Genomic DNA, 26,570 nt, shown 5'->3' with positions numbered 1-26,570 from the left:
TCTCCAGAGTATAGGTTTTAGCTACATAAGAAACATATTGGAAATTGATTCAATGCTCCTGGCTTGGCTGTGACAATGTTTCATAACCTGGTAACCTCTCAGCTTATTCTTCCCCCCTTCCTGAAGAGCTTTTAGCGGCACCACGGTGGCAAAGCAAAGATAAAGCAAACATCATCCTTTTATCTGATCCTGTGCAAAATGAGAAGAGCAGGCACTGTACGGCTGATAAGAAGATTGCTAAATGACTCTTCTTAAATTCTATCAATGGGTTGATGAACAAAATTAAGACTGACATTGATGAGTTATTTTCTCAGGCCATTTTAAAAAATGAAGGTGTTTCTTTCGAAGCAGTTACATCCCAGTTGCATGTCTGCAACATTAAAAAGTGCCCAGATCTGCCCTGTATAGTAACAGATTGATGGCAATGCTTTCCTTTCTTTTTTTTTCATTTATTTTTATTAGTTGGAGGCTAATTACTTTACAATATTGCAGTGGTTTTTACCATACATTGACATGAATCAGCCATGGATTTACACGTGTTCCCCATCCCAATCCTCCCTCCCACCTCCCTCCCCATCCCATCCCTCCGGGTCTTCCCAGTGCACCAGGTCCGAGCACTTGTCTCATGCATCCAACCTGGGCTGGTGATCTGTTTCACCCTTGATAGTATACTTGTTTCAATGCTATTCTCTCTGAACATCCCACCCTTGCCTTCTCCTACAGAGTCCCAGAGTCTGTTCTGTACATCTGTGTCTCTTTTTCTGTTTTGCATATAGGGTTATCGTTATCATCTTTTTAAATTCCATATATATGCATTAGTATACTGTATTGGTCTTTATCTTTCTGGCTTAATTCACTGTGTATAATGGGCTCCAGTTTCATCCATCTCATTAGAACTGATTCAAATGAATTCTTTTAAATGGCTAACTAATATTCCATTGTGTATATGTACCATAGCTTCCTTATCCATTCATCTGCTGATGGGCATCTAGGTTGCTTCCATGTCCTGGCAATTATAAGCAGTGCTGCGATGAACACTGGGGTGCACGTGTCTCTTTCAGATCTGGTTTCCTCAGTGTGTACGCCCAGGAGTGGGATTGCTGGGTCATATGGCTTTACATTCATTCTCTTTTTTCTCTGGGCTTCCCAGGTGGCGCTAGTGATAAAGAACCCACCGGCCAATGCAGGAGACATAAGAGAGGCAGGTTTGATTCCTGGGTTGGGAAGATCCTCTGGAGGAGGAAATGGCAAGCCACTCCAGGATTTTTGCCTGGAGAACCCCATGGACAGATCTGGAGGGCTATGGTCCATAGCGTCGCAAACAGTTGGACATGACGGAAGCAGCTTAGCACCTTTCTTGAGTAAGGATTCATTCAAGTCAAGAGCATTCTGTTCCCAAGATCACCCTTCTACTTTTTTCCCCTCAGTCGCATGTTTCATTACACAAGTCAATTTCTGCCACCACAATTTGCCATAGCCTTCACCTGATCTAGCACTTTACACCTGTCTCAAGCTAAGGTATCTACTTGAATGTGCCAAATTTAATGGACACATCGTAGGGAATTCTGGTAGACGGAGTATAGAGATCACCTTAATTGAGATGGCTTTTCACTAAGTATCTGTGATTGAGTTCTCACAGTCAAGAAAGAGTCTTCCTTCCCAGCTTGCCTATAGACTTCTGAAAAGCTACAAGCGCCTGTCTGGCAAAAGTTTTTTTTTTTTTAATCACTGCTGCTCCTCAGTTACTAATTTTTTTTTATCTTTAGGATTAAGAAGAACTGCTGATTTCAACAGCATCTAATCAACCCAGAATTATCTGTGGTAACATGGAGAACAAAGAGATTAAGATTCAAGAGTTGTCCACAACCTCTGTTTCTAACTTACTCCTCAGACACCTGATGGGCTTCAGAATTGATGATGTAACTTTCTATGGGTGGTCAGGGATGTGTCCTTTCCTGCTCTTTCTTCTCTTGGCTGACCTCTCTTCTGGAGATGCTAATGAGCTGGTCAGAGGGCAGACAGGAAGAGTGCGGGAGGCGGGGGATGGATGATCTAGGCTAGCCGGGCAAAAGGAAGTCCCATTCAGCCCAAGCACTTGCTTTGTTTCAGACTGTACTTTAGTTGTTATCTTTTAAAAACAAATGTGAAATATACTATGAGCACAAGAGTATACATAGTAAATAGTTACATTTAAATCACCACCACTGTAAAAGAATACATACGTGCTCCTTAACAACTCACTGTTTTTTTTTAAGGCATAATCTTAAATTTACATTTTATGTTTTGAAAGGTACTATAAGACTGTAAAATTAAAAAGACACAAAATAGCATATATTGAAAATATTCTTTCAGTTTTGTGTTCTTTAAACCCACATCTGCTTTGAGGCAATCAACAGTACTGGCCTCTTGTGTTTTATTAGTTTTATTCATGCCAACAATTACATGTGTGTACATGTACAAAATCATATTCACACTTGCATTTAGCTTTTTAAAAAACTATATATGTCTGTGTGTTATAGTCCTTCTTACCTTTTAAAAATTCAAGCATACTACAGGTCCTATTCTGTTCCTTGTTCTTCTCATTTAATAACATATCTCAGAAATTGTTTCCTATCAGTAAAGATCTTCCTTCTTTGGTTTTAAAGTTTTTTGTTTTCTTTGATGTGGACCACTTTAAAAGTCTTTACTGAATTTGTCACAATAGGGCTTGTGTTTTATATTTTGGTTTTTTGGTCCCCAGGCATGTGGGATCTTAGCTCCCCTACCAGGGACTGAATCTGCAACCCCTGCACTGGAAGGCGAAGTCTTAACCACTGGACCACCAGTAAGTCCCCCTTATTTCTTTTTTACAACTATGTTATATTCCATCATCAGAATACATTTAACCAGTACCATACTAATGAACATTTGGTTCATTCGTGATTTTTTCCTATTACTATAAACAATGTTTCAGTGCATGCATTATTTCTCATATGGACAAGTATGTCTGTAGGAGAAATTATTTGATTGGAATTTCTATTTAATAGCATTAAGTAAGTGTGACTTTTATTAGATATTGCAAACTTATCCACAGAGCTTGTACTAGTATCCTCTCATCTGTAGTATACGATGCCTTTTCCCTCACATCCTTGCCAACAAAGTTTGCCTTTTTCCTCACACTCTTCTGAAAAGGTAACAGGCAGGAAGGCCAGGGGTCTCCAAAGGGAGGAAATAGACTGCGAGTGTCAGACATTTTTTATCTCTCTTAAGCAGCAGGAGGAAACAAACTAGTGAGATATATATATATATATATATATTTTTTTTTTTCCCTTCTCTATACAAATTTAAAAGAAGGTTTCTCTTAAAATACTGTGTTGCCATAATGACACCTGGTTCCACCTAAAGTTGACCATTCTCAAACCTTGAGATAACCAATGCATTCTTCTTATGGAAATGCTTGTCTTAAGCTATGTTAATGTACTATGCATTTACCCCAGACTCTGTCTTGAAGTCCATTCTGCCTAATGGTTCAGAACCTACTTGACAAACCATTATGTTATATTCAGACATTGTTCCCCTAATCTATGCAAACGAAACTATTTGTATGGTAATCTGCCCTTCTGCAAGATTCAAGTCAATCGTTTTATGGCCCAGGATGACTCTTCTGGTGCCAAGATTATCCCAAAAGACATCTTATGGATGAGGGGCCTGGTGCCATTCTGAGTTTTAAGACATTCCTTTCTTTCATTAACAGACTGCTAGTGACTATATAACATCCAGCTGAAGACTAGCAGGGGGTACTCTTTCTGTCCCCTTCTGATGCCTATGTCAGAAGCTTTCTCTATCTTCTTTATGCTTTAAAAAAACTTTATTACACAAAAGCTCTGAGTGATCAAGCCTTGTCTCTGGCCCCATATTGAATTCGCCTCTGGAGGCCAAGAATCCCAGCGTTTTTTCATGGGTCAGCAACAACCTTTCACTTGCCAACAATGTTTCTGTCTTCAAACTTTTTAAGCTTTTCCAAAGTGATAGATTAAAAAAAAAGGGGGGTGGGGTGGATCTGAGTCTGACTCAGATCCCATTAATGTGGGTTTCTTTTATTATGAATGCATCTCTTTCATTATGAATGCACCTTCCTGACCCTGTTTCTGTTGATACATCTTTTTCTCTGGCCCTCTTCTGCTTCCTCCTCTCACTCTTAAGGAGCCCTGTGATGAGATGAATCTATCCCAACTCTAAGGTCAACAACTCAGTGTTTTTAAGCCACTCTTGCACCCCTTCCACTACATCCTTCTCCCACCACTTCCCCTCCATAAGGAAACCCATTGTTGGATTTCATGCTACTTAGTAATTTGCTGTGGTTTTTAAACTAGCTTTTGTAGCAAAAAGGAATATAACATTGGATTACATTTATGTATAGGTACACATGCAGAGGTGTACTGGTTTATGATGTAAAAAGTTATTACTGTGCATACCTAGAAAAACCCTCGGTAAGTATATCACGGAATATGCATCACAGTGACACTAGCAACACTGTCTTCATAGCAAAAAATGGAAAACAACCCAAATGTTTATTAACCTTAGAAAGAATAAACAAAATCTGAAATTTCTCTGCTATGGAAGACTATACAACTATGAGAATGAATGAACTACAAATACAGGGACCATCACTGATTCATTCCAAAAACAACGTTGCCAACCCAGTAGAATATTTACAGTATGATTCTATTTGTACAGAGAGAGAAAACTAAACAATAGTCTGGTAAGACTCTACAGGTAAAGTGAAGACTATAAAACTATACATACATGCACACACACACATCTACACATACACATACATATCACAAATCCTTTATTCATTCATCTATCAACAGATCAATACTATCTTGGCTGTTGTGAATAATGCTGCAGTGAATCTGGGGGTACAGCTACCTCTTTGAGATAGTGATTTTATTTCCAAAGACAATAGAACTATCATGTGGTTTAGCAATTCCACTTCTGGATATATATAGCAATTCCACTCAATGGACATGAATCTGAGCAAATTCTGGAAGATAGTAGAGGTTAAGGCAGGCTGGTGTGTGTGGGGATGCAAAGAGTCAGACCCAACTTAATGACTGAACAACAAGAAACTGAGGGAACTACACAGCTATTTCTGATTCCCCAGCCATGTACTCTAAAGTAACAGGCCTTGGAAAAAACATAGGAGAAAAAAAAATGAAACTTATTTAACATACCCACTTATCATCTGTTCCATGGGATCTTTGCCCTACTAGCACGTGCCACCCCCTGGGGCTTCATGTCTGCCTCTGCCCTGGCAGCTGGGATCCCTGTCAGAAGGGCACCATCCTTACCTCCCCCAAATGCCCAAGCATTCCTTCCTGTGCTTCTCAGTTCCCTGGCAGGAGGATGGACAAGTCTCAGGGCTCACTTTTCTAGGGTCTTGCTGGTGCTAATCTGAGAGACGCACCGAGGTTATCCATCAGTGACACTCAGTGGGTACCCTTCCCAAACACCAGCTGTATTATATAATAAGAGACTTAAGCATTTGCACTCAGTGGGTAGGATATTTATGTAAGCCCTAATAGATTTCCAGGAGAGTTCTTTTGGAGCAACCCTGTAGTAACCTTGGCAGTCCATCCTTTTACATGACTATATAACTCTACTCATCATGACATTTCCCTTGTGAGAAAACAGGATGTATATTTGGTTGGTCCAAGGCTATGGGAAAGAAAATGAAGACATGTCTTTGTTTTGAAAGCCAAAGCATGAGCATCATAGTGACTGGATGGCCACCTCTTACTGTGTTGGTCTTTAAATTTTTTCCCCCACTGTCTATGTGGTCTGGAGGATTAAATTCAAACATGTAGGCTTGGCTTTCAAGTTTCCCATAATCTAGTCCCATCCTACCAAAGCCCTTCTATCTGTGCTTCATCCTGAAAACTTATCATCTACTCCAGCCAAGCTGGCCATTTGTTGACTCCTTTCCCCATGGTGTGCCACATTCCTGTCTCCAGGTCTTTGAATATGCTGTTTACCTCGAGTTTAAGGATATCTCTCTCCCCTTTGTTGATGAAATTTTATGCCTTAGGAAAGTGGTTCCCAAACTTTGCTGCACACTGGCATTACCTGGGGATGTTTACCACATACTAATGCCTGGCTCTTCTCCCTAGACCTTGTGATTTGAGTTTGGGAACCACCGGTATAAATGGCAAATGCTCGTAAAATTCAGTATCTTACTCTCTCAATCTTCTCTTTTCCTTACAGATGGACACCAAAACGCCTGGCTTCACCAAAGAGGGGCTTGACATCCTGCTCTATGCACTCATATGTATGAACAGCATGCTTCCATCTTATCTTTGACCATACTGTATCAGAATTATTTGTTTGCTTCTCTGTTTCCTTACTAGACTGGAGTTCATAGAGTGTGGGTACCATGTCTCATTCACCTCCATATCTCCAACCTCTAACATAGGATGTGGCTGGAAGAAGACACTCAATACAGGCTTGTTGAATTACACAGAACACAGCTCACTGGTGCAATCTACAGAGGAAATATTTTATAGCAGTAAAAAAGTCACACTTTCAACTCAAAGTCTACAGCTCTCTATCTCTCTAGTGAAAAAAAAAACATAGGAGGGGGAGTCATAAACTATGATCCAGTATGCTGACAAACTGGCTTTTCAGTGGTAAACATGCCTGCCAATGCAGGAGATGTGGGTTTCATTCCTGGGTCAGGAAGATCCCCTGGAGGAGGAAACGGAAACCCACTCCAGGATTCTTGCCAGGAAAATTTCATGGACAGAGGAGCCTGGTGGGCTACAGTCTATTGGGTTGCAAAGAATTGAACACTACTGAGAAACTGATATAGCCTACCAACATGCTCACAAATTCAGCATTCTTGCCTTGAGAACCCCTTGAACAGTATGAAAAGGCAAAAAAAAATATGACATTGAAAGATGAACTCCCTAGGTTGGTAGGTGCCCAATATGTCCCTGGAGAAGAGTGGAGAAATAGCTCCAGAAGGAATGAAGAGGCTGGGCCAAAGTGCAAACAATGCCGAGTTGTGCATGTCACTGATGGTGAAAGTAAAGTCTGATGCTGTAAAGAACAATATTGCAAAGGAACGTGGAATGTTAGGCCCATGAATCAAGGTCAACTGGGAGTATTCAAATGGGAGATGGCAAGAGTGAACATCAACATTTTAGGAATCAGTGAACTAAAATGGACTGGAATGGGTAAATTTAATTCAGATGACCATTATATCTACCACTGTGGGAAAGAACCCCTTAGAAGAAATGGAGTAGCCCTCACAGTCAACAAAAGAATCCAAAATGCAGTACTTGGATGCAATCTAAAAAATGAGATGATAGAATGATCCCTGTTCATGTCCAAGGGAAACCTTTCAATATCACAGTAATCAAGTGTATGCCCCAACCACTATTGCTGAAGAAGCTGAAGTTGAATGGTTCTACGAAGACCTACCTTCTAGAATTAACACCAAAAAAATATGTCCTTTTCATAATAGGGGACTGGAATGAAAAAGTAGGAAGTCAAGAGATACCTGGAGTAAAAGGCAAGTTTGATCTTGGAGTACAAAATGAAGCAGGGCAAAGGCTAATAGAATTCTGCCAAGAGAACACACTGATCATACCAAACACCCTCTTCCAACAACACAAGAGAAGACTCTACACATGGACATCACCAGATGGCCAATACTGAAATCAGATTGACTATATTCTTTGCAGCTGAGGATGGAGAAGCTCTATACAGTCAGCAAAAACAAGACCAGGAGCTGACTGTGGTTCAGATCATGAACTCCTTACTGCCAAACTCAGACTTAAATTGAAGAAGGTAGGGAAAACCACCAGGCCATTAAGGCATGACCTAAATTATACCCCTTATGGTTATACAGTGGAAATGACAAATACATTCAAGGGATTAGATCTGATAGAGTGCCTGAAGAACTATGGACACAGGTTCATAACATTGTACAGGAGACGATGATCAAAACCATACGCAAGAAAAATAAATGAAAAAGGAAAAATGGTTGTCTGAGGAGGCCTTACAAATAGCTGAGAAAAGAAGAGAAGCTAAAGGCAAAGGAGAAAAGGAAAGATATATCCATTTGAATGCAGAGTTCCAAAGAATAGCAAGGAGAGCTAAGAAAGCCTTCCTAAGTGAAAAATGTGAAGAAATAGAGGAAAACAATAGAATGGGAAAGACTAGAGATCTCTTTCAAGAAACTTAGAGATACCAAGGGAACATTTCATGCAAAGATGGGCACAATAAAGGAAAGAAATGGCATGGACCTAACACAAGCAGAAGATATTAAGAAGAGGTAGCAACAATACACAGAACTATACAAAAAAGATCTTGACGACCCAGATAACCATGTTAGTGTGATCACTCACCTAGAGCCAGACATCCTGGACAAAAAAGATCTTGACGACCCAGATAACCATGTTAGTGTGATCACTCACCTAGAGCCAGACATCCTGGAGTGAGAAGTCATGTGAGCCTTGGGAAACATTACTGTGAACAAAGCTAGTGGAGGTGCTGGAATTCCAGCTGAGCTATTTCAAATCCTAAAAGATGATGCTGTGAAAGTGCTGCACTCAATATGTCAGCAAATTTGGAAAACTCAGCAGTGGCCACAGGACTGGGAAAGGGCAGTTTGCATTCCAATCCCAAAGAAAGGCAATGCCAAAGAATGTTCAAACTACTGCACAATTGCACTCATCTCACACGCTGGCAAAGTAATGCTCAAGATTCTCCTAAGGAGGCTTCAACAGTGCATGAACTGAGAACCTCCAGATGTTTAAGCTGGATTTAGAATAGGCAGAAGAACCAGAGATCAAATTGCCAACATCTGCTGGATCATCGAAAAAGCAAGAGAATTCCAGAAGAACATCTACTTCTGCTTCAACGAGTACACTAAAGCCTTTGTGTGGATCACAATAAACTGTGGAGAATTATTAAAGAGATGGGAATACCAGGCAATCTTACCTGCCTTCTGAGAAACCTGTATGTGAGTGAAGAAGCAACAGTTAGAACTGGACATAGAACACTAGACAGGTTTCGATTTGGGAAAGGAGTACATCAAGGCTGCATATTGTCACCCTGCTTATTTCACTTTTATGCAGAGTACATCATGCAAAATGCTGGGCTGGAGGAAGCACAAGCTGGAATCAAGACTGCCAGGAGAAATATCAACAATCTCAAATATGCAGATGACACCACACTTATAGAAGAAAGTGAAGACGAACTAAAGAGACTCTTGATGAAAGTGAAAGAGGAGAGTGAAAAAGCTGGCTTAAAACTCAACATTCAAAACACAAAGATCATGGCATCCATTTCCATCACTTCATGGCAAATGATGGGGAAACAATGGAAACAGTGAGAGACTTTATTTTCTTGGGCCCCAAAATCATTGCAGATGGTGACTGCAGCCATGAAATTAAAAGATACTTGCTCCTTGGAAGAAAAGTTATGACCAATCTAGACAGCATATTAAAAAGCAGAGACACTTTACCAACAAAGGTCCATATAGTCAAAGCTATGGTTTTTCCAGTAGTCATGTATGGATGTGAGAGCTGAACCACAAAGAAGGCTGAGTGCTGAAGAATTGATGCTTTAGAACTGTGGTGCTGGAGAAGACTCTGAGAGTCCCTTGGACTATAAGGAGGTCAAACCAGTCAATCCTATAGGAAATCAGTCCTGAATATTCATTGGAACAACTGATCTTAAAGCTGAAACTCCAATACTTAGGTCACCTGATGTGAAGAGCTGATTCATGAGAAAAGACTTGGATGCTGGGAAAGATTTAGGGCAGGAGGAGAAGGGGATGACAGAGGATGAGACGGTTGGATGGCCTCACAGGCTTGATGGATGTGAGTTTGAGCAAGCTCTGGGAGATGGTGAAGGACAGGGAAATCTGGTGTGCTGCAGTCCATGGGGTTGCAAAGAGTTGGCCACGACTGAGTGACCGAACACCACCACCAGTATAGAAGTCTCCACCAAAGCCTCATTCATGATTACCTCTGGTATTTAGAGAGAAGCACTCAAGGAGCAAGTGTATAGATGACAAAACCAGAGAACTAGCCACAAGAGAGTGAAGCAAGAAGGATTATAGGTAATGTTCTAAGAACAGGGCTTGGTAAAAAAGAGATACTCAATGGATGGGAATTAATATTACTGTTTTCAGGCCTTGTTAGCCAGAAGGAACCACATGGTTCTGTTTCCATGAGTCTACCTTCATGACACGTGGGATTTATATTTCAGGCTGCCAGATGCAAAGCTTCCCCTCTGAAGTTTGTTGCTTGTCCACATAAATGGATGAACTCAGTGCAGCCACGATAAAAGCTTCCACGGCCAAGCTATTACTCTGTAATACCTCTGAAATGCCATTTGTAATATTTGGAAATGCAGAAATATCATCACCCTGGGAAGTATTAACAATTCAATTTACGTAAAATCACTACACCCTATTCCTCATCCATAGTCGTTACTATCCATGTAGTTTCCAGTTCAGAACCAATCTGTTACCAGTCAACAGAACATTATCTATCAAAATTGCTATTAAGAACCTTTATACTTCCCCCTAATGTTTGTTTTGATGATCATCAGCTCACTCTTTCTACAATTAAGCATACACATATCAGCATGCTATTCAAAATGTGACATTTGAATCAAATGGTCTTCCACTCAAAAAGCTGTGAAAATCTGATCAACTTTCCAATATATTTTAATTTGTAATATGAAAGTCATTCCCCCTACATTAAATTTCTAAACTTTTTCAAATTTTCTCAGTGGGGAAAATTAGTAGTAGTCTTGAAATAAGACATAATTATCAAGGACTTTAATTGATTGGCAGCTACAGTACTGGAAGCCCTGGTGCCCTACTGGTTTTAATTTTAGAGAAAGGAAAATTCTAGCTGCACTGTACTCCATAGAAAATTTATTTGAACCTCTAAACTTTGTGGCTAACCAATGATATGTTCATAAATATGGTGGTGGCAAACTAATTCAAGTTCAATACTTTTCCTCAAAAAGTTAGTCAAAGTGAAGTGTACAAATAGAGACCAGTGGTAGTTCAGATCATGCAAAACTAAGCATAAATCATTGAAATTAATTACATCTTTCCAACAACTCTTCAAATTTATTTTCCTATAGTCTTCTTAAATGACAGTGAAAATTTATTTGTTACCATCAAGAAGACAACCTTGGTAGGGGGCAAGCAGCAGGTTAGATTGCTACATGTCCTCTAATATTCATTTGTCTTTTTCTTCCAGAGTTTCGAGAACCTCCATTTATTTTTAATTTTTTTTTTTCTGGACCTATGTCCTCCTGCCTGGATTAATGTTTCTTCTCCTGTGTGACTAAGTGCCAGCCAATGCAGTGCTACCCAAAGGATGGGTCAAGCGATGGGAAGTATTTTTAAAGGGATGAACCATATCCTTCCTCATTGCTCTTCCTTCCTGTGGGTTGGAAAGTGGACATAAAGGATGGTTTTTTAATAGCCATCCTGAACCAGAAAGTGGCCTTGGGAATGGAAACCATATGAAGCAGAGAAATGAAAAGGAGGAGGCTGAGACTGTGCTATCAGCCCGAACCACCTCCCTGTGGCCTATCATGTATGACAGAAGGAAATTTCTGCTCTTATTCAAATAAATTTCTGTAATTTGAGTTTCTTTCCTTCCCATATGAACCTAACCCTGCTGGTGCTAACAATTGGGGAAATCCAGTCTTGGATTTGAAGTTAGCTGTGATCTAGCTAATTGGAACTGTATGATCCATGTCTGGACAACCACCGTCGGCCACACTGTGTGTGCGCTCAGTCGCACAGTTGTGTCCTACTCTCTGGGACCCCGTGGACGGCAGCCCGCCGGGGTCCTCTGTCTATGGGATCTTCCACGCAAGCATACTGGAGGGGGTTGCCATTTCCTGCTCTAGTGGGTCTTCTCAACCCAGGAATAGAAACTGTGTCTGTGTCTCCTGCATTAGCAGGCAGATTCTTTACTGCTGTTCCATCTGAGAAGCCCCTAACCATATCACATTAGGACTTTAATACAATAAAGTATTGAATAGATTCTGGAGTTCTTTCCATTCAGATGAGATAAATATCTAGGTTCGTGTTCTTGTTCTCCAGGTTACTGAGCTACTTGATTCAAGAATCTGTGAAACCCTGCCTATCTCTTAAAGAACCACAGCTACAGATATATCAACATCAGGTCAGGTCTTCTCTCTTCGACTGGGTAGAAGAGATGCTGCATTTGTTGCCCTTGGTTGCAATCTGGTGTAAAGATTCCTCAACAATGATAACTATAAATCATTTGACTCTTTTATCCCTTCTATTTCTACCAGACCCCAGACCAGGCACATTACTACCATGGATTAGGTACTTTTTGGTCGGACAGTAAAAACTTACAAGAACAAGTTCTGTGTGCTACAGAGGTAAAAATGGCCATTGTACCAGGAGATTCAGATCTTCTCTATTTGGCTCAGCATGGCCTTGTCTTACTTCTTAACTTTCAGGCAGGCCATTATGCAAAGTAGGGTTATATACAGCAAAATAACTCATTTCTTTGCTACACTGCTTCTGTACTCTTCATTGTCTGAAGTCAGGTTAATTCCTGTCCTTTCTTCTTCACCCTATAATTTGCTCAAATCAGTGTGTGCCTGAATGTTAGCTCCCAAGAGTTCCTCTTAACTTGAGGTAGAATTTTTCTTGACTCCCTTTTATAATGCAAATACATCATCTGAAAAAAATAGCTGTTTAATCTAACTTACTGACATGAGTAAGTTTACCAGATTAGACAGCTAAAGTTTGTATGGAAACAAGGAATAAGAAAGCAAGACACCTTGGCGAAATGGAAATAAAGTGCTGTATGGTCTGTTAAGTAAATCAAAGTGGGTACTTACTGAGCATCCATAATCCTCCTGCTAGTATATTAGCTGCTGTAGACTATTTGGGGAGGGATGAAGGACAACAGGAGAGCTCTTGGAGGCAATTACTGAGTCGGGCAGGACAGCACCAAGGCAACTTCACAGAGCTAAACAAAGAGAACTTCATCCTCAAGATACTCAGAACTAGACCATGTCCCTGGTCACATCCTCCTCTGGTAGCAGGAGACAGAAGGGGTCCTTTAGAAGAGACTGGCCGTGCACCTAGCCAATAAGGGAGAGTAACAAATTATGCTCCACAAGGAGGCACCGGAACAGTTGCCCACTGTGCTACTGGACAAATTGTTCTCTGTAACTCTGTAACAGGGGAGAACAGATCTGACTCCATATTAGGTCTGCTCCTTTTCCCAAGCTTAGTCAGGCTGGCTCTGAACCTTCTGTAAAAGCACGGTTACCTATACCTTGTAATATATAGAACAGCCTATTCTCACGACTCGGACCTTTCAGGGTCCATTCATACAGATATAAAAAGTTGCAGAACAGACAATAATATTTGTCTTGTTGGACGTTTAACAGGAACATTGTGATCTGATCTATGCGGACAGCTGCAAGAACAAAGTCGGTCTTGGTCTTCTTGATTCCGAGACCAAGCAGTCTGCAACAACTAACCACATCCCTCCATCTCTTGGCCTTTAAAAGTGTTTTGCTGAAACCCATCCAGGAGTTTGGGGTCTTATTAGGCACAAGAAACCCATCTCCTTGCAGGGCCCTGCAATAAACCTTTCTCTGCTCCAAACTCGGATGTTTTGCCTTGTTGGCCTCACTGTGTGTTGAGCATGCAAACTTCCACTCCACAACAACTCTCTTAGATTTGGGGAAATACCACACATCTTTCACTTCACAAGAGTTTACCATGCAGCCTTGTTTTCTTTGTTATCATTTAATTCTGCTTTGCTTCTTGCTCAAATTCCTCAAAAGACATCTCTTCCTCCTTAAAGGAATTTCCAAATCCCCTGTCTCCTCTTAGGAGATTATTTTTGATGCTATCATTAGCTGATGTTTTTAATATGAGGTAATGTTATTTGAATTCCTACTGATCATTTAATCTTATTAGATAATTAGCATAATACACTGGGTGAATCTATTACAGTTAAACAGCAAGAAAGAACAATTGGTGTTTGTGATTATTCATGTTAATACTTATATTAGGCTAGTATGGTCATTTGCTTGTTGCTTATTAACATGAAAGTCTGATATCTATTAGGGCAACTTTAAAGAAAAAAATCTAGTTGTATTACTTCATTCATGAATCTTAAATTTCAATATAGAACAAGTTAACAATATCTTGCTTTGTAATCAACTCATATCATTTTGATTAAACTGACATGATTATCCTTAACCACAGAAATATAAACATTCAGTTTCACAGATTTTCTGATTGTTGTTCTTTGTCAAAGATATTAGCAGCTGCTTGGTTTTAAGACCATATTTAGATTTGCTCAGTTGCTGAGAAAATTGGGAATATACAATGGTTGTAAATATTGGGAAGATATGTGATAACACTTAGCTTAGACAAAATGAGGAACTTTGGGATTTTCGGGTGCTAAAATATTTTTTCAGTCATTTTTGTGCAATAAAGATAAATAACCACTTGATTTGTAGAATGTCACTCAGCCTTGAAATGGATGAACTTTTTAAAAGGCCTGTGGTAATGTTATCGATTGTCTAACTCAGAGAACATTTTCACCCCTCTTCTCTCTGCTATCTCATGCAACAGGGGCCGGAAAGCAACATACTGACTTTCCCAGCTCCCTGTGCACCTGAGATTGGCTTTATGACCTGGTTCTCACTGATGACATGTAATATTAAGTCCACAGTGGGGAGGATTCTGAAAAATTTTTAATTTTCCTTACGCTTTGTGTCCTGAATATAGCTGGGATACGTAGAGAGGTAGGAATCAATTTTCAACCAGAAGTGACGAGGATGAACAAACAAACAAACAGGGCTTTAGACAGCATTGTTGAGCTGGTGCTCCTCTTTTATGTTTGCTTTCCTTCAGACTTTTAATTACATAAGACGATTCAGTGACTTCATTACTTAAGTCATGGCTAGTCAGTTTTGTTGTTACTTGCTGCCAGTAGCAGCTTGTTAGGATAGATCTTCACTTGTCTGAGGAGATGAGTCTACAATTATGTGAAGACCAAGTCAGTTCTCTTGTCAGAAACAGAGTTCAAATTTGCTTCCACGAGAGTATTCTAAACGAGCACTTTCCAGAAGAATTTTGTGTGATGATGGACATGTTCATACAGGCCATACAGAATATGTGGCCATTGGACACTTGAAATGTGGCTAACGCAACTGAAGAATTCAGTTGACAGGCTGAATTTTTAATTTTATGTGATTTTAATGAATTTAAGTTGAGTCTCAACTACATTTGACTACTGGTTATCATGTCAAACAGTATAGATCTAAAGGATTGCTAGTCTATAGAAAGTATCCAGATAACTATAGCTCTCTCAAACAAAATGCAGCCTCTAACTTTGTATATGTTACTGTAAAAGCCCAAGAAGAGGTGGCAAGAATACATAGAAGAAATGTACAAAACAGATCTTTACAACCCAGATAATCATGATGCTGTGATCACTCACCTAGAGCCAGACATCCCAGAGGGAGAAGTCATGTGGGCCTTGGGAAGCATCACTGTGAACAAAGCTAGTGGAGGTGATGGAATTCCAGTTGAGCTATTTCAAATCCTAAAAGATGATACTGTGAAAGTGCTGCACTCAATATGCCAGCATATTTGGAAAACTCAGCAGTGGCCACAGGACTGAAAAAGGTCAGTTTTCATTCCAATCCCAAAGAAAGGCAATCCCAAAGAATGCTCAAACTACTGCACGATTGCACTCATCTCACACGCGAGTAAAGTGATGCTTAAAATTCTCCAAGCCAGGCTTCAGCAATATGTGAACCGTGAACTTCCAGATGTTCAAGTTGGTTTTAGAAAAGGCAGAGGAACCAGAGATCAAATTGCCAACATCTGCTGGATCATGGAAAAAGCAAGAGAGTTCCAGAAAAACATCTGTTTCTGCTTTATTGACTATGCCAAAGCCTTTGACTGTGTGGATCACAATAAACTGTGGAGAATTCTGAAAGAAATGGGAATACCAGACCACCTGACCTGCAGAAACCTGTATGCAGGTCAGGAAGCAACAGTTAGAACTGAACATGGAACAACAGACTGGTTCCAAATAAGAAAAGGAGTATGTCAAGGCTGTATATTGTCACCCTGCTTATTTAACTTATATGCAGGATAAATCATGAGAAATGCTGGGCTGGAGGAAGCACAGGCTGGAAGCAAGATTGCCAGGAGAAATATCAATAACCTCAGATATGCAGATGACACCACCATATGGCAGAAAGTGAAGAAGAACTAAAGAGCCTCTTGATGAAAGTGAAAGAGGAGAGTGAAAAAAGTGGGCTTAAAGCTCAACATTCAGAAAACTAAGATCATGGCATCTGGTCCCATCACTTCATGGCAGATAGATGGGGAAGCAGTGGAAACAGTGGCTGACTTAATTTTTCTGGGCTTCAAAATACTGCAGATGGTGATTGCAGCCATGAAATTAAAAGACGCTTACTATTTGAAAGGAAAGTTATGACTAACCTAGACAGCATGTTAAAAAGCAAAGACATTACTTTGTCAACAAAGGTCCGTCTAATCAAGGCTATGGTTTTTCCAGTAGTCATGTATGGATGTGAGAGTTGGACTATAAAGAAAGCTGAGCGCTGAAGAACTGATGCTTTGGAACTGTGGTGTTGGAGAAGACTCTTTGAGAGTCCCCTGGATTGCAAGGAGATCCAACCAGTCCATCCTAAAGGAAATCAGTCCTGGGTGTGCATTGGAAGAACTGATGTTGAAGCTGAAACTCCAATACTTTGGCCACCTGATGTGGAGAGCTGATTCATTGGGAAAGACCCTGATGATGGGAAAGATTGAGTGCCAGAGGAGAAGGGGAAGACAGTGGATGAGATGGTTGGATGGCACCACCGACTCAATGGACATGGGTTTGGGTGGACTCCGGGAGTTGGTGATGGACAGGGAGGCCTGGCATGCTGTGGTTCATGGAGTTGCAAGGAGTCAGACACGAGTGAGCAACTGAACTGAGCTGAACTGAAAAGCCCAAGAACACTTCATTATAGAAAAAATATGACTCAGTGGGGCTTTACAGTGCCATTTTTGAAGATTGTTGAATAATATTTAACTTGCATATTAGCTAACTATACAGAACTGATACTAAATTAAGCATTTTACATTGACAATTGTACTAAAGGATGTCTTTCTGAAATAAAAATATTCAGATTCCACTCATTTTGTTGTTAAGACTTTTATATTCCCAATTACACCAGAAAAGAATAACAATGGTATGCCAATCTTATTAAACTTTGGGGGTACAATAACTCTCTGAGATAAACTGTAAATTGTAGTTGGGAGAAGATAGCTGGGTAAGCTAGAAAAACAGCTGCAAAACATACCAACATGGAGCTAGGAGTGGTGAGATGCTGAGAGTTGGAAGCTAAAGGTAATCCAGGGAAAGAACAGGAAAAGGTGCAGTGAATACTGATGATAACAGAAACCAGACATCTGTGGGGCTGTCCTACCCCAGAGTACAGTAATCAGTACTATCTATACACCCAAATGTGATTTGAAAAAAATGACTCTTCATGCTTTGAAGTTTTGTGTAAAACTAAATAATTAGCAAGCTTACATTCACAGCTATTTCTAGAGCCCAAAGAACAATTAATTTTGAAATGTCCAAGGTGTCCTAGAGGGGTTATCACGTCTTCTATTTCCTGACAAGGATCACGGTCATAGACAGCTACTCTATTACCAGTTACCTCCTGGCTGATGGAAACAGGCTGGGAAAATCCCTTTGTGTTAGAAACCTGAGTCCCTTCAATGGAGGCTCACGCAAAATTCTAGGACAGAGCTGAGAAGCCAAATATATCTCTGAGACAGGACTACCTACAATCAGGGTTCTAACAGAAATGTAAAGAAAATGAGTTGGAGATTTTGGGAAGCTGTAAATACTTAATCTGGGGCTTCCCAGGTGGTTCAGTGGTAACGAATCCACCTGCCAATGCAGGGGACTCAGGTTTGATCCCTGGGTCAGGAAGATTCCCTGGAGAAAGAAATGGCAACCCAGTCTAGTATTCTAGCCTGGAAAATCCCATGGACCGAGGAACCTGGCAGGCTACAGTCCATGGGGTCCAAGAGTCAGACATGCCTGAGTCACTAAACAACAACAACAACAGTATCTATTTAGTTCTCTGGGTAAAACGTATTCAATTAAAAAAAGTGTTCAATATAAGAAAGTTACTACTCCACATTTCAAGCCAACAGAGGTGCTTCCTGAGACAATTATAGAAACTGGATCAATTCAAAGTTGATTTTCTCCTCAGAGAGAAATTATTTACATCAGTATCATTTCCATTGTATATTGACAAGGTCTCACTCTAGTTTGCATTGCATTCCTTTGTAAACACCTATGTTTTCTTCATAGGTTCTGCTTTGACCCATTTATTTTATGGTAGTTTCCAATATTTAAGAAGATAAAGAAAACCATGTATCAGAAGTCAAAATCCTATCCTGGTAGAAGTGGGCATAAGACATGTTCTTTAAGAACATGCCATCTCTGAAATAAGGTTGCATGTAGAAAATGTCAGTTAAAGACGTATGGAGACGTGAATTCTTACCTATGCTGCGGCTCTGAAATGCAGAATCTGCAACTGTATCTTCTTCATTCTCTTGCAGGTGTTCATTTGCCTCTCTTATCTGAAGAAACAAGGAAATACAATGAGTTCTTACATGTTATATTAAATTGATTTTGTAATCCTCAGAATATTGGTGCATTCTATAACAAACGTGGGTATGTATGCATCTGAGTGTATGTACATATATACAGATATATTTTCTTCACTTCATTTTACCCTACTCTATAGCTTGGCTTTATTACAAGTTTTAATTATAAGAGCATATTTTCAGAAATATAACACCAGCTCTTACAGAGTATTTGATTCTGCAAAGATTTTTGAGATAACAGCTTTAGGGTTTTGTTTTTTTTAAAAAATACTTAAAAAAGTCAGTAACACAGAGCTGTTAGGAAAAACTAAAGTCTAAGGAAACATAATTCTTCCAGGGACAGTGACTATCCCACAAGTTATTTTAATGAGAATAAAGAAATACATTTAGATCTTTTGACCTTTTCCTAGAATATAACTCTAAGAAAATGTTATTTTGTTGTTGCTCTTTCCAGAATGAAATGTGAGGTGACTATGATGCGTGCTCAGTGAACTAGGATGGTGACACATTTATTTAGATTTTTTTCAGGTCAAAAACATCCTCCTTGTATTTCAGCTGGGATATTCACAGCAGTACCAAATGGAACTTGAGCAAGAATCTAATAAAATCACAGTATTTCACAAATGAGAATTTTGAAATCCAGCAACTTTCTTTAAAGATACCATAAATGCCAACACTGAAACTTAAAACTCATATCCCATACTTCCCAGTCTAGTAGCAGTAGTAATAAAAACAGCCAATGCTTAACTACTATGCATCAGGAGCTGTTTAAGCTCCTCACACCTATGCTCTCACATCCCTCACAATGCTAAGAGGTTAAGTGCTATTGTTAGCTCCATTTTGGAGATAAAGGCCCTGAAGAAATAGAAAAGATAAGCAATTGCCCAGGTGGTGAAACCCGGATTCAAACACAGCAAATCTGGTTTCAGATTTGTGTTCATTTGGTGAAATTTTGTTATTCTCAAATTTCCACTGAACACTGTCAGTGTAGACTTGGCCAAAAGGTCAAGACAGCTATGGTCCTTGGCAGAACGATCCTGAATATCTCTTTGAAAGTGCATTCCAGCCACCCAGTGATAGTAATGCGAATTGTGTAATGAATGCAGTGGGGGTACACTAGAGTTTGTCAGTGAATCTGTTCAGGGGTTCGAGTTGAAGGCTGAGAAACCATTATTTTATACTTACAACATAGAAAGTCATATACTTGTAAACTGACCTTGAGCTAGACTTAGATTTCCACTTTTTACCCTCTTACTTTTCATAATTAATGGAATAAGACCAATTATTTACATTTCATGACTATGGTTCCAATAACAGAAGTAACTGGTGCATGATCCATACATACGAATAGCTAGCAGATGGCACACTCAAGGGGGTTAGTCAATGGCTATCTGAACCCTCACAAGAAGCGTGTGCTAAGGGCTGAGTATCCAAAGGCCATGCTTCATCTCTTTCTCTCCCTATCAACTGTCTGCAGTTGGCACTGTTTTGTTAGCACATCTGGAGGAAGGGAGTTAGGGAATAAGGGAAGAAGAGCACGATCAACCAGCTCTGTTTCTAGTAGTTATGGAAAGCAGAGAGGAACATCTCTGTGAGCATCATCAAGACGATGTTACTTAATTGCCTTCCAAAGTTCACCTAGCTCAGCCACCTCTTGTAACAAGGCTGCCAAGAAACCCAAAAGGAGGGAGATCCAAACACCTTCGTTTCCATTAAGAATTCAACAGGAACTTTCTATCCTCATTTATAGAAATATCAAGGAAGTCTATTTATATTTTCATCTCATTCCAACACTTATGACAGGATGCTCCATATTCTCCCACACCTGTTACGTAAAATAGTATTTCCTTTGGGCTTTTCTAAACCAACCGATTTTAAACTTGAATGGGGTGATGCAAGGTGGGCGAACCAACATCTCCATCAGTCTGTGAAATACTGAACAAAAGAATCCAACAATTAGAATAAAGTTACCATCTTGGGAGATAAAGCAACAGAGGCTTAGAGAGGGTTGGTGATCTCTTTAAGGTTATAAAAGAATTTCAGCTTTAAGAATGGGTACTCTTGACCCTTATTCATTGCTGTAATTTAATTTTTTCAGAGTGTACCATATGGTCACACTCACCCTTTCCAGACCTTCCCAAGAACTACTGTATCTTTCTTAGTGTCTAGCAATTAGGTAGGCAGTATTCTAAATACACAAAGACCATATTTTCATTTAAGAGTAGCAAAAAATGTTCTGTATCTGTGTGTGTGTGTGTGTGTGTGTGTGTGCGCGCGCGTAAGTGCCCCGTTTCTCTTCCCAATGTCTTCTGTGGAACTTCACCACCACCTCTGTTCAAGTATCATATTTAAGAAGAAAAATAAAACCATCTTGAGGTCCTACCTGTTAGCTCCTTGTCAGAACTTTTCTAGCAAATGCTAAATGTGGCCTCTTGGGTATTTATCAGAGGAACTGGGATTATAGACAGGCCCCTAGTTCCTTCAGCTCCTCTGGGCTAATGATCCATGAGGAGCAGATGACCCATGAGGGGAAATTTTGAATTGGAAGGGGATGGGTGAAGAATCAACAAAGGAATGGAATATAGGGTAGTGTCTTAGAATGGCACACTTGTCAGCTCTAATTATCCATACAAATAGATTTCAATGCAAAGTGGTGAGTAATTAAAAAAACCCATTTGCCTATGGAAATGAGGGGCATAATTTATTTTGGCAGCAGATTCCCCTTGCTAATTATATTTTTCATAGGCTGAAATTAAAATTAATTTTCACTCTTGATCACATAGGGGCTGGATGTTGGCAAAAGGTTGGGGAACTTCCAGGGGGCAAAGGGCTGCCAGCTTAAGAAGAATTTGTCAAAGTGAATTCTTCACGTGGCCAAGCACTTCACAGATGGGAATGGTCACAAAACCAAAAGGTTTGATTCAGCAAACAAGGTGTTTAGAGATTTAGAATTTCTTCAGCCATTGCTCTACCAGAAACAGATACAAATCAAAGTCAGTAATGTCCCACCACTTGGTAAGAAGTATTAATAGCAAGTGCTTCATGGACAACTAGTGTGGGCTTTGTTCTTTTGACCATACTATGGGGCATGCAGGATCTTAGTTTCCCAACCAGGGAGAGAATCCACACCCACTGCATTGGAAGCACCAAGTCTTACCACTGGACCAGCAGGGAAGTCCCAAATGTGGGACAGTTTGGTATCAGTTTGCTGTCAGTACGCTGGGCATCTTCTGATGGTGCGTGTACCTCCAACTCTTGCCCATCTTTTGAGCTCTGCAGTTGTGGTGAAGAGCTTACTAAATACCAGTTTCTAAATTTCTAACAAGTAACTCTTAAATGTCACTGTGCCCATTATATTCTATTAACCTCTCCCATTAGAAAAGGCTGGGAGGAATGAGTTACAAAGGACATAGGAGGAAACAGAGAAAATAATTCACTGCTGACAAATATCTACATAATTGCAGAATAAAACCTAGTATTTGGGGACATCCTTCATTTAGAATTCTGTGTATGTTTCTTTTTTGAATCATCCTAACATGAATTGCTTTCCCAAAAAACAACATTTTGATGTTAGAGCTCACTGAAAAGGAAAAGAATATAATGAACCTCTGTGAGATGAGAAAAGAGATCTTTGGAGGGAAAACTCCTGGAAGGCATTACCTTTAGAAAAGTCAGTCATTTAGAAGGCTTTGCAGGAGGAGGGTAAAACAGGCATGCTTCTTATTAGCATCCAAACAGTATTTAGAACAGAAGTGTTCAATTAAAGATGTTGAAATTATAAAATTTTGCAGAACTTAATAAGATGATAACAATTTGTGTAATTATTATACATTTTACACTACTTCATCACCACAACTTTAATGGGATTGAATTTGATATTTTATTATTAGCATATGTGATTTTTTTTCAGCCTATATGACACTAGGTGAAGAGAATACTCATAATTTAAATTAAAATACCCATATTAAAATAGCCTTCTCTTACCAAGTATATGATCTTGTTAATTTTGTTAGTGATTTTTATTATGTCCAGTGACAGTTAAATAGGATCTGTTCCTTTGAGACTTCTCATTTCAGAAAATTATCTAAATTCATAGAAAGGATGGATCTACAACCTATGGAAAGGAGAGTGCATTTATTTCTGACTTATTTACTTAATACTGATGCAATCTCTTCTGGGGATGCCTTTTTCCCCCTCATAATGATTTTGCATAATTTAAGTAAAAATACAAAGTAATATGGCCCTTGTCAAAATTACACAAAAATTAGAGCTAAGTGGGCTGTAAATCATGGCACAGATGGGGACATAAGCCTTTAATTAAGGCTCTGAAAACAAAAAAAAATTAATTCGGTAAAGTGTTAATGGGATTTTCACACATATTTTAGAAAGCATCTAGTAATCTTGAAAATGGATGAATGAATGAATTCACCAGCGAATTAAGTAGAGGTGTGCTGCATACAGGGACTTGTTATATTACAGAAATAACTTTTCAATTTTATTACCATAGATTAAAATAAAGGCGTCCCAGGTGGAGCAGTGGTAAAGAACCTGCCTGCCAATGCGGATTGGCAGCACAAGATACGCAGGTTTGATCCCTGGGTCAAGAAGATCCTCTGGAGAGGGAAGTGGCAACCCACTCCAGTATTCTTGCCTGGAAAATACCATGGCTAGAGGAACCGTGTGGGCTAACATCCATGGGGTTGCAAAGAGTCATTTACAACTGAGCGACTGAACATACAGACACAGATTAAAATAATGAAAAAGCCTTAGGACTCTCATGACTACAAATAGTCTTAGTTTGTAAAGGGCAAGGATGATGGTATATTATGGCATAAAAAAAATTTTTTTTGACTGCATCTCACATTATTCAGAATCTTAATTCCTGACCAGGGATCGAACCCATACCCTCAGCAGTGGAAGTACAGAGTCCTAACCACTGGAACTCCAGGGAAGTTCTTGGTATGATGTTTGCAGAGTGATTTTATTCAGGGAAAAAGTATGCTATGTAATGCATTATGTGCAGCTATTGTTTTCACCCAAAATAACTACTGTGAGAAGAAATTTTTGTAACACACTCGCAACACAAGAAGCAGATAGCAAATTTACCTTGAGCCCTAGTAAAGGAAAATTCCCTTAAACTCTTGATTTTAAAAGGTTAATGAGCATTCACATCAGTGTGCTCTGGTTTTAGAATGTATCTTATTTTGCATCTAATTTCCTTTCTATATAGGCTGATAACGTATAATGAATCAGTTTTCACTGCTATTCTTTTAATAGTTCCAAAAGGGATTATGGCCATTGTCCTTTCTGGAATTAGTAATTTTAGTCCAATCCATGTTGATGATCACAGAGATGAAAAAAGCTGCATTTTACATCTGAAAAAATGACTAGTGTGTCAACTATCTAGGTTAATAATATTTCTCTATATTGAAAGCTTCCCAGCACGAGTTAATTTCTTCTTGCAGCTAACTAGAAAATTATCCTATGAGAGCCAGGTTCAATCCCTGGGTTAAGAAGATCCCCTGGAGAAGGGAATGGCTACCCACTCCAGTATTCTTGCCTGAAAAATTCCACAGACAGAGGAACCCGGAGGACTACAGTCCATGGGGTCGTAAAGAATCAGACATGACTGAGTGACTAACAACTGATGGATTATGTATACTTGGAGTAGTTATTCTCCAAGAACAATAAGAGTATTTCTTGCAGATATTCTGGGAAGATGAAATGAAACTTGTTACTACATTGTAAAAGACTGCAAATGAGAGAAGAAAAGCAAAGCAAATTACTTTCGCATTAGGAAGTAATAGGTAAGTAAAAACGAAATTGTAAAAGCTAAACAGAGTTTTGTGTTTTTTTTTCCCTTTTTGGTATTTTTGTACAGTGATGATATACCCCAAGCTGTCAGAACCATCTTAAATGGGGCATAGTTAAATTGAGTGCCTCTGATAAGGGGCTCTGCTAGGCTATCAAAGTTTTAGATCAGCTGGATTGAATTTCCAGCATATTGCACATTTCCACACGTTCATTCTCTCTCTTTCTTTCAGTGACACTACAAGGGCAGCCTTAGATACACTTATAATTTGAGATTTTATAATGCAAGGGAAATCTACCTTTTCAAGAAAGGGTGATATCATGGAAGCCAAGAGCAAGAATAAGGAGAAAGAAAAAAAAACCTTTTGCAAAGAACATAGTCTGCATACGATTTCAGAGTCTGAGAAACAACAACAAAAAGACCTTATAGCTTTTTAGAGTAAAGAGCTGTTTGAAAAAAAAAAAGCATTTAAGTGTACATTTGTTTCAAATTAAAGTGAAACTTTAAGGAACCCTGGAGTTTAATTATTATTAACTAATAATTAATAATAATGCCAATCATGATTACTACTAAAATCTCCTCTATCCTTGAACCACTCCAGAAAAACATGACTAATTCCTTCATTTTTCAGGTTTTCCTGAAAAAGGAAAGAAAAAGGGTAGTACATAGTATATTTTATAATCTTTTATTATGAGTACACAAATATATGGGAACGGTAATTCTGAAAACAGATTTTTGTTTTGTTTGCATGTTTTAAAGTTTACATAAAGAAACAATGACTATCACAAGATCAATGATACAAGAACAGAAAGAATGTAAGGAGAGGAAGTTCAATTTAAGATAATTTTAAAACAAAAATATGTGAAACTAGCATATCCTGGGAAAACACCTTTTATTCATTTTTTAAAAGGAAATTACCCCCTGAGTTCTGAACCTCATAACTAAAAAACAAAATGATAGGGAGTCAAGTTCCAAAAATGATACCTTGAATCTTACCTCCTTCTATCTTAGGTAGGATTAAACAGTATATACAACTTAAGGAAAAAAGGGGAACTGCTTAAATCAGATCATCAAAATAGCCAGCATTCTCTTAAATTGTTTTGCATTTGTATTTTTCCTAATCATTTTCATTCCCTTCTGCGTTGCTGGAAATGATGGAACTAATCACCATAATGAGTTTCCAGCACAAGGGTACAACGTGAAGGTGAACACCCACAGCATCACTGCCTGCACTGTGATCACACCAAGGGTCTGAAAAGAGAGCTACAAAAGCAGCAGCTCTCCTACAAAAGAAGAGCTACAAAAGGTGTAGGGAGCTGGGACCCTTCCCATCTCTGTAACAGTGTCTCCATGACTTCTCTCTCTTTTCTCTCTGGCTTTAACTTTCTCCTTCCTGGTCATCTCTTGCCTGTATTTTCATCAGTAAAAAGTAGACAGAACCCAACTAGCCCGTATAGGGACCTAACACTTCATAACCAGGATGGTGACGTACTTACCAGGGAGCCTTTTGGTATTTCCATATCTGCTTTGGCTTTGATGTTTTTCTTGTGGTTTCCTTGAGTGCTGAGAGAGCTGCTGGTGAGACAGGAGCCCTGGGAGCTGCCCTTTAACACACTCCTACAGGAGACATTATTTGATCCACTTTCTGTCTGTTGAGCTGCTTTCTTATCAACTCTGCAGGTGGAAAGTGATTCCTCTGATCAATTACATTGCTCTTCTTCAATCCCTCTACTTACCCCAATCCTTTAATGTTTAAAGGAACCTCCATGTATCTCTTTATCTTGAAACCTTTGAGTGATACGTGTGTCTCACTGGCCTTGGTCAAATCTGCATCTGCTATTTCAGCAGTGTGTCAATTTAGATTTGATAAAACAATAGTTTGTTTTTTATTTTTCATGATTGCTTGTGAGATGAGGCGGGGCATAAAATAAAAACCTGTGAGGAGGGATTGCTAAATATATTTCTTTTTTTCTCCACTTTAATTCATTTTATATTGGTGTATCGCCGATTAAC

At 39.3% G+C, this 26,570-nt stretch overlaps 1 protein-coding gene across 10 annotated transcripts in view; it reads right to left on the bottom strand.

The window, feature by feature from the left end:
* Positions 1-26,570, bottom strand: part of NCKAP5 (NCK associated protein 5) — a 1,117,154-nt gene that overhangs the window by 102,320 nt on the left and 988,264 nt on the right. For all 10 annotated transcript variants that reach the window (XR_011491008.1, XM_070476293.1, XM_070476296.1 and 7 more), the window contains 2 exons: positions 26,054-26,231; positions 18,640-18,718 (listed from right to left, as the gene is read on the bottom strand). Coding sequence is in view for 9 of the 10 variants with exons in the window: in XM_070476293.1 (XP_070332394.1) it covers positions 18,640-18,718; positions 26,054-26,231 (257 nt within the window). In the remaining variant the exon portion in view is untranslated. The remainder of the gene's footprint in view (positions 1-18,639; positions 18,719-26,053; positions 26,232-26,570) is intronic.

The sequence above is a fragment of the Odocoileus virginianus genome, chromosome 13 (assembly GCF_023699985.2).
Source record: "Odocoileus virginianus isolate 20LAN1187 ecotype Illinois chromosome 13, Ovbor_1.2, whole genome shotgun sequence".
In the NCBI taxonomy this organism is placed as follows: domain Eukaryota; kingdom Metazoa; phylum Chordata; class Mammalia; order Artiodactyla; family Cervidae; genus Odocoileus; species Odocoileus virginianus.
The sequence above is the reverse complement of the archived record's forward strand: the minus strand, read 5'-3'. Positions and strand labels throughout refer to the sequence as shown.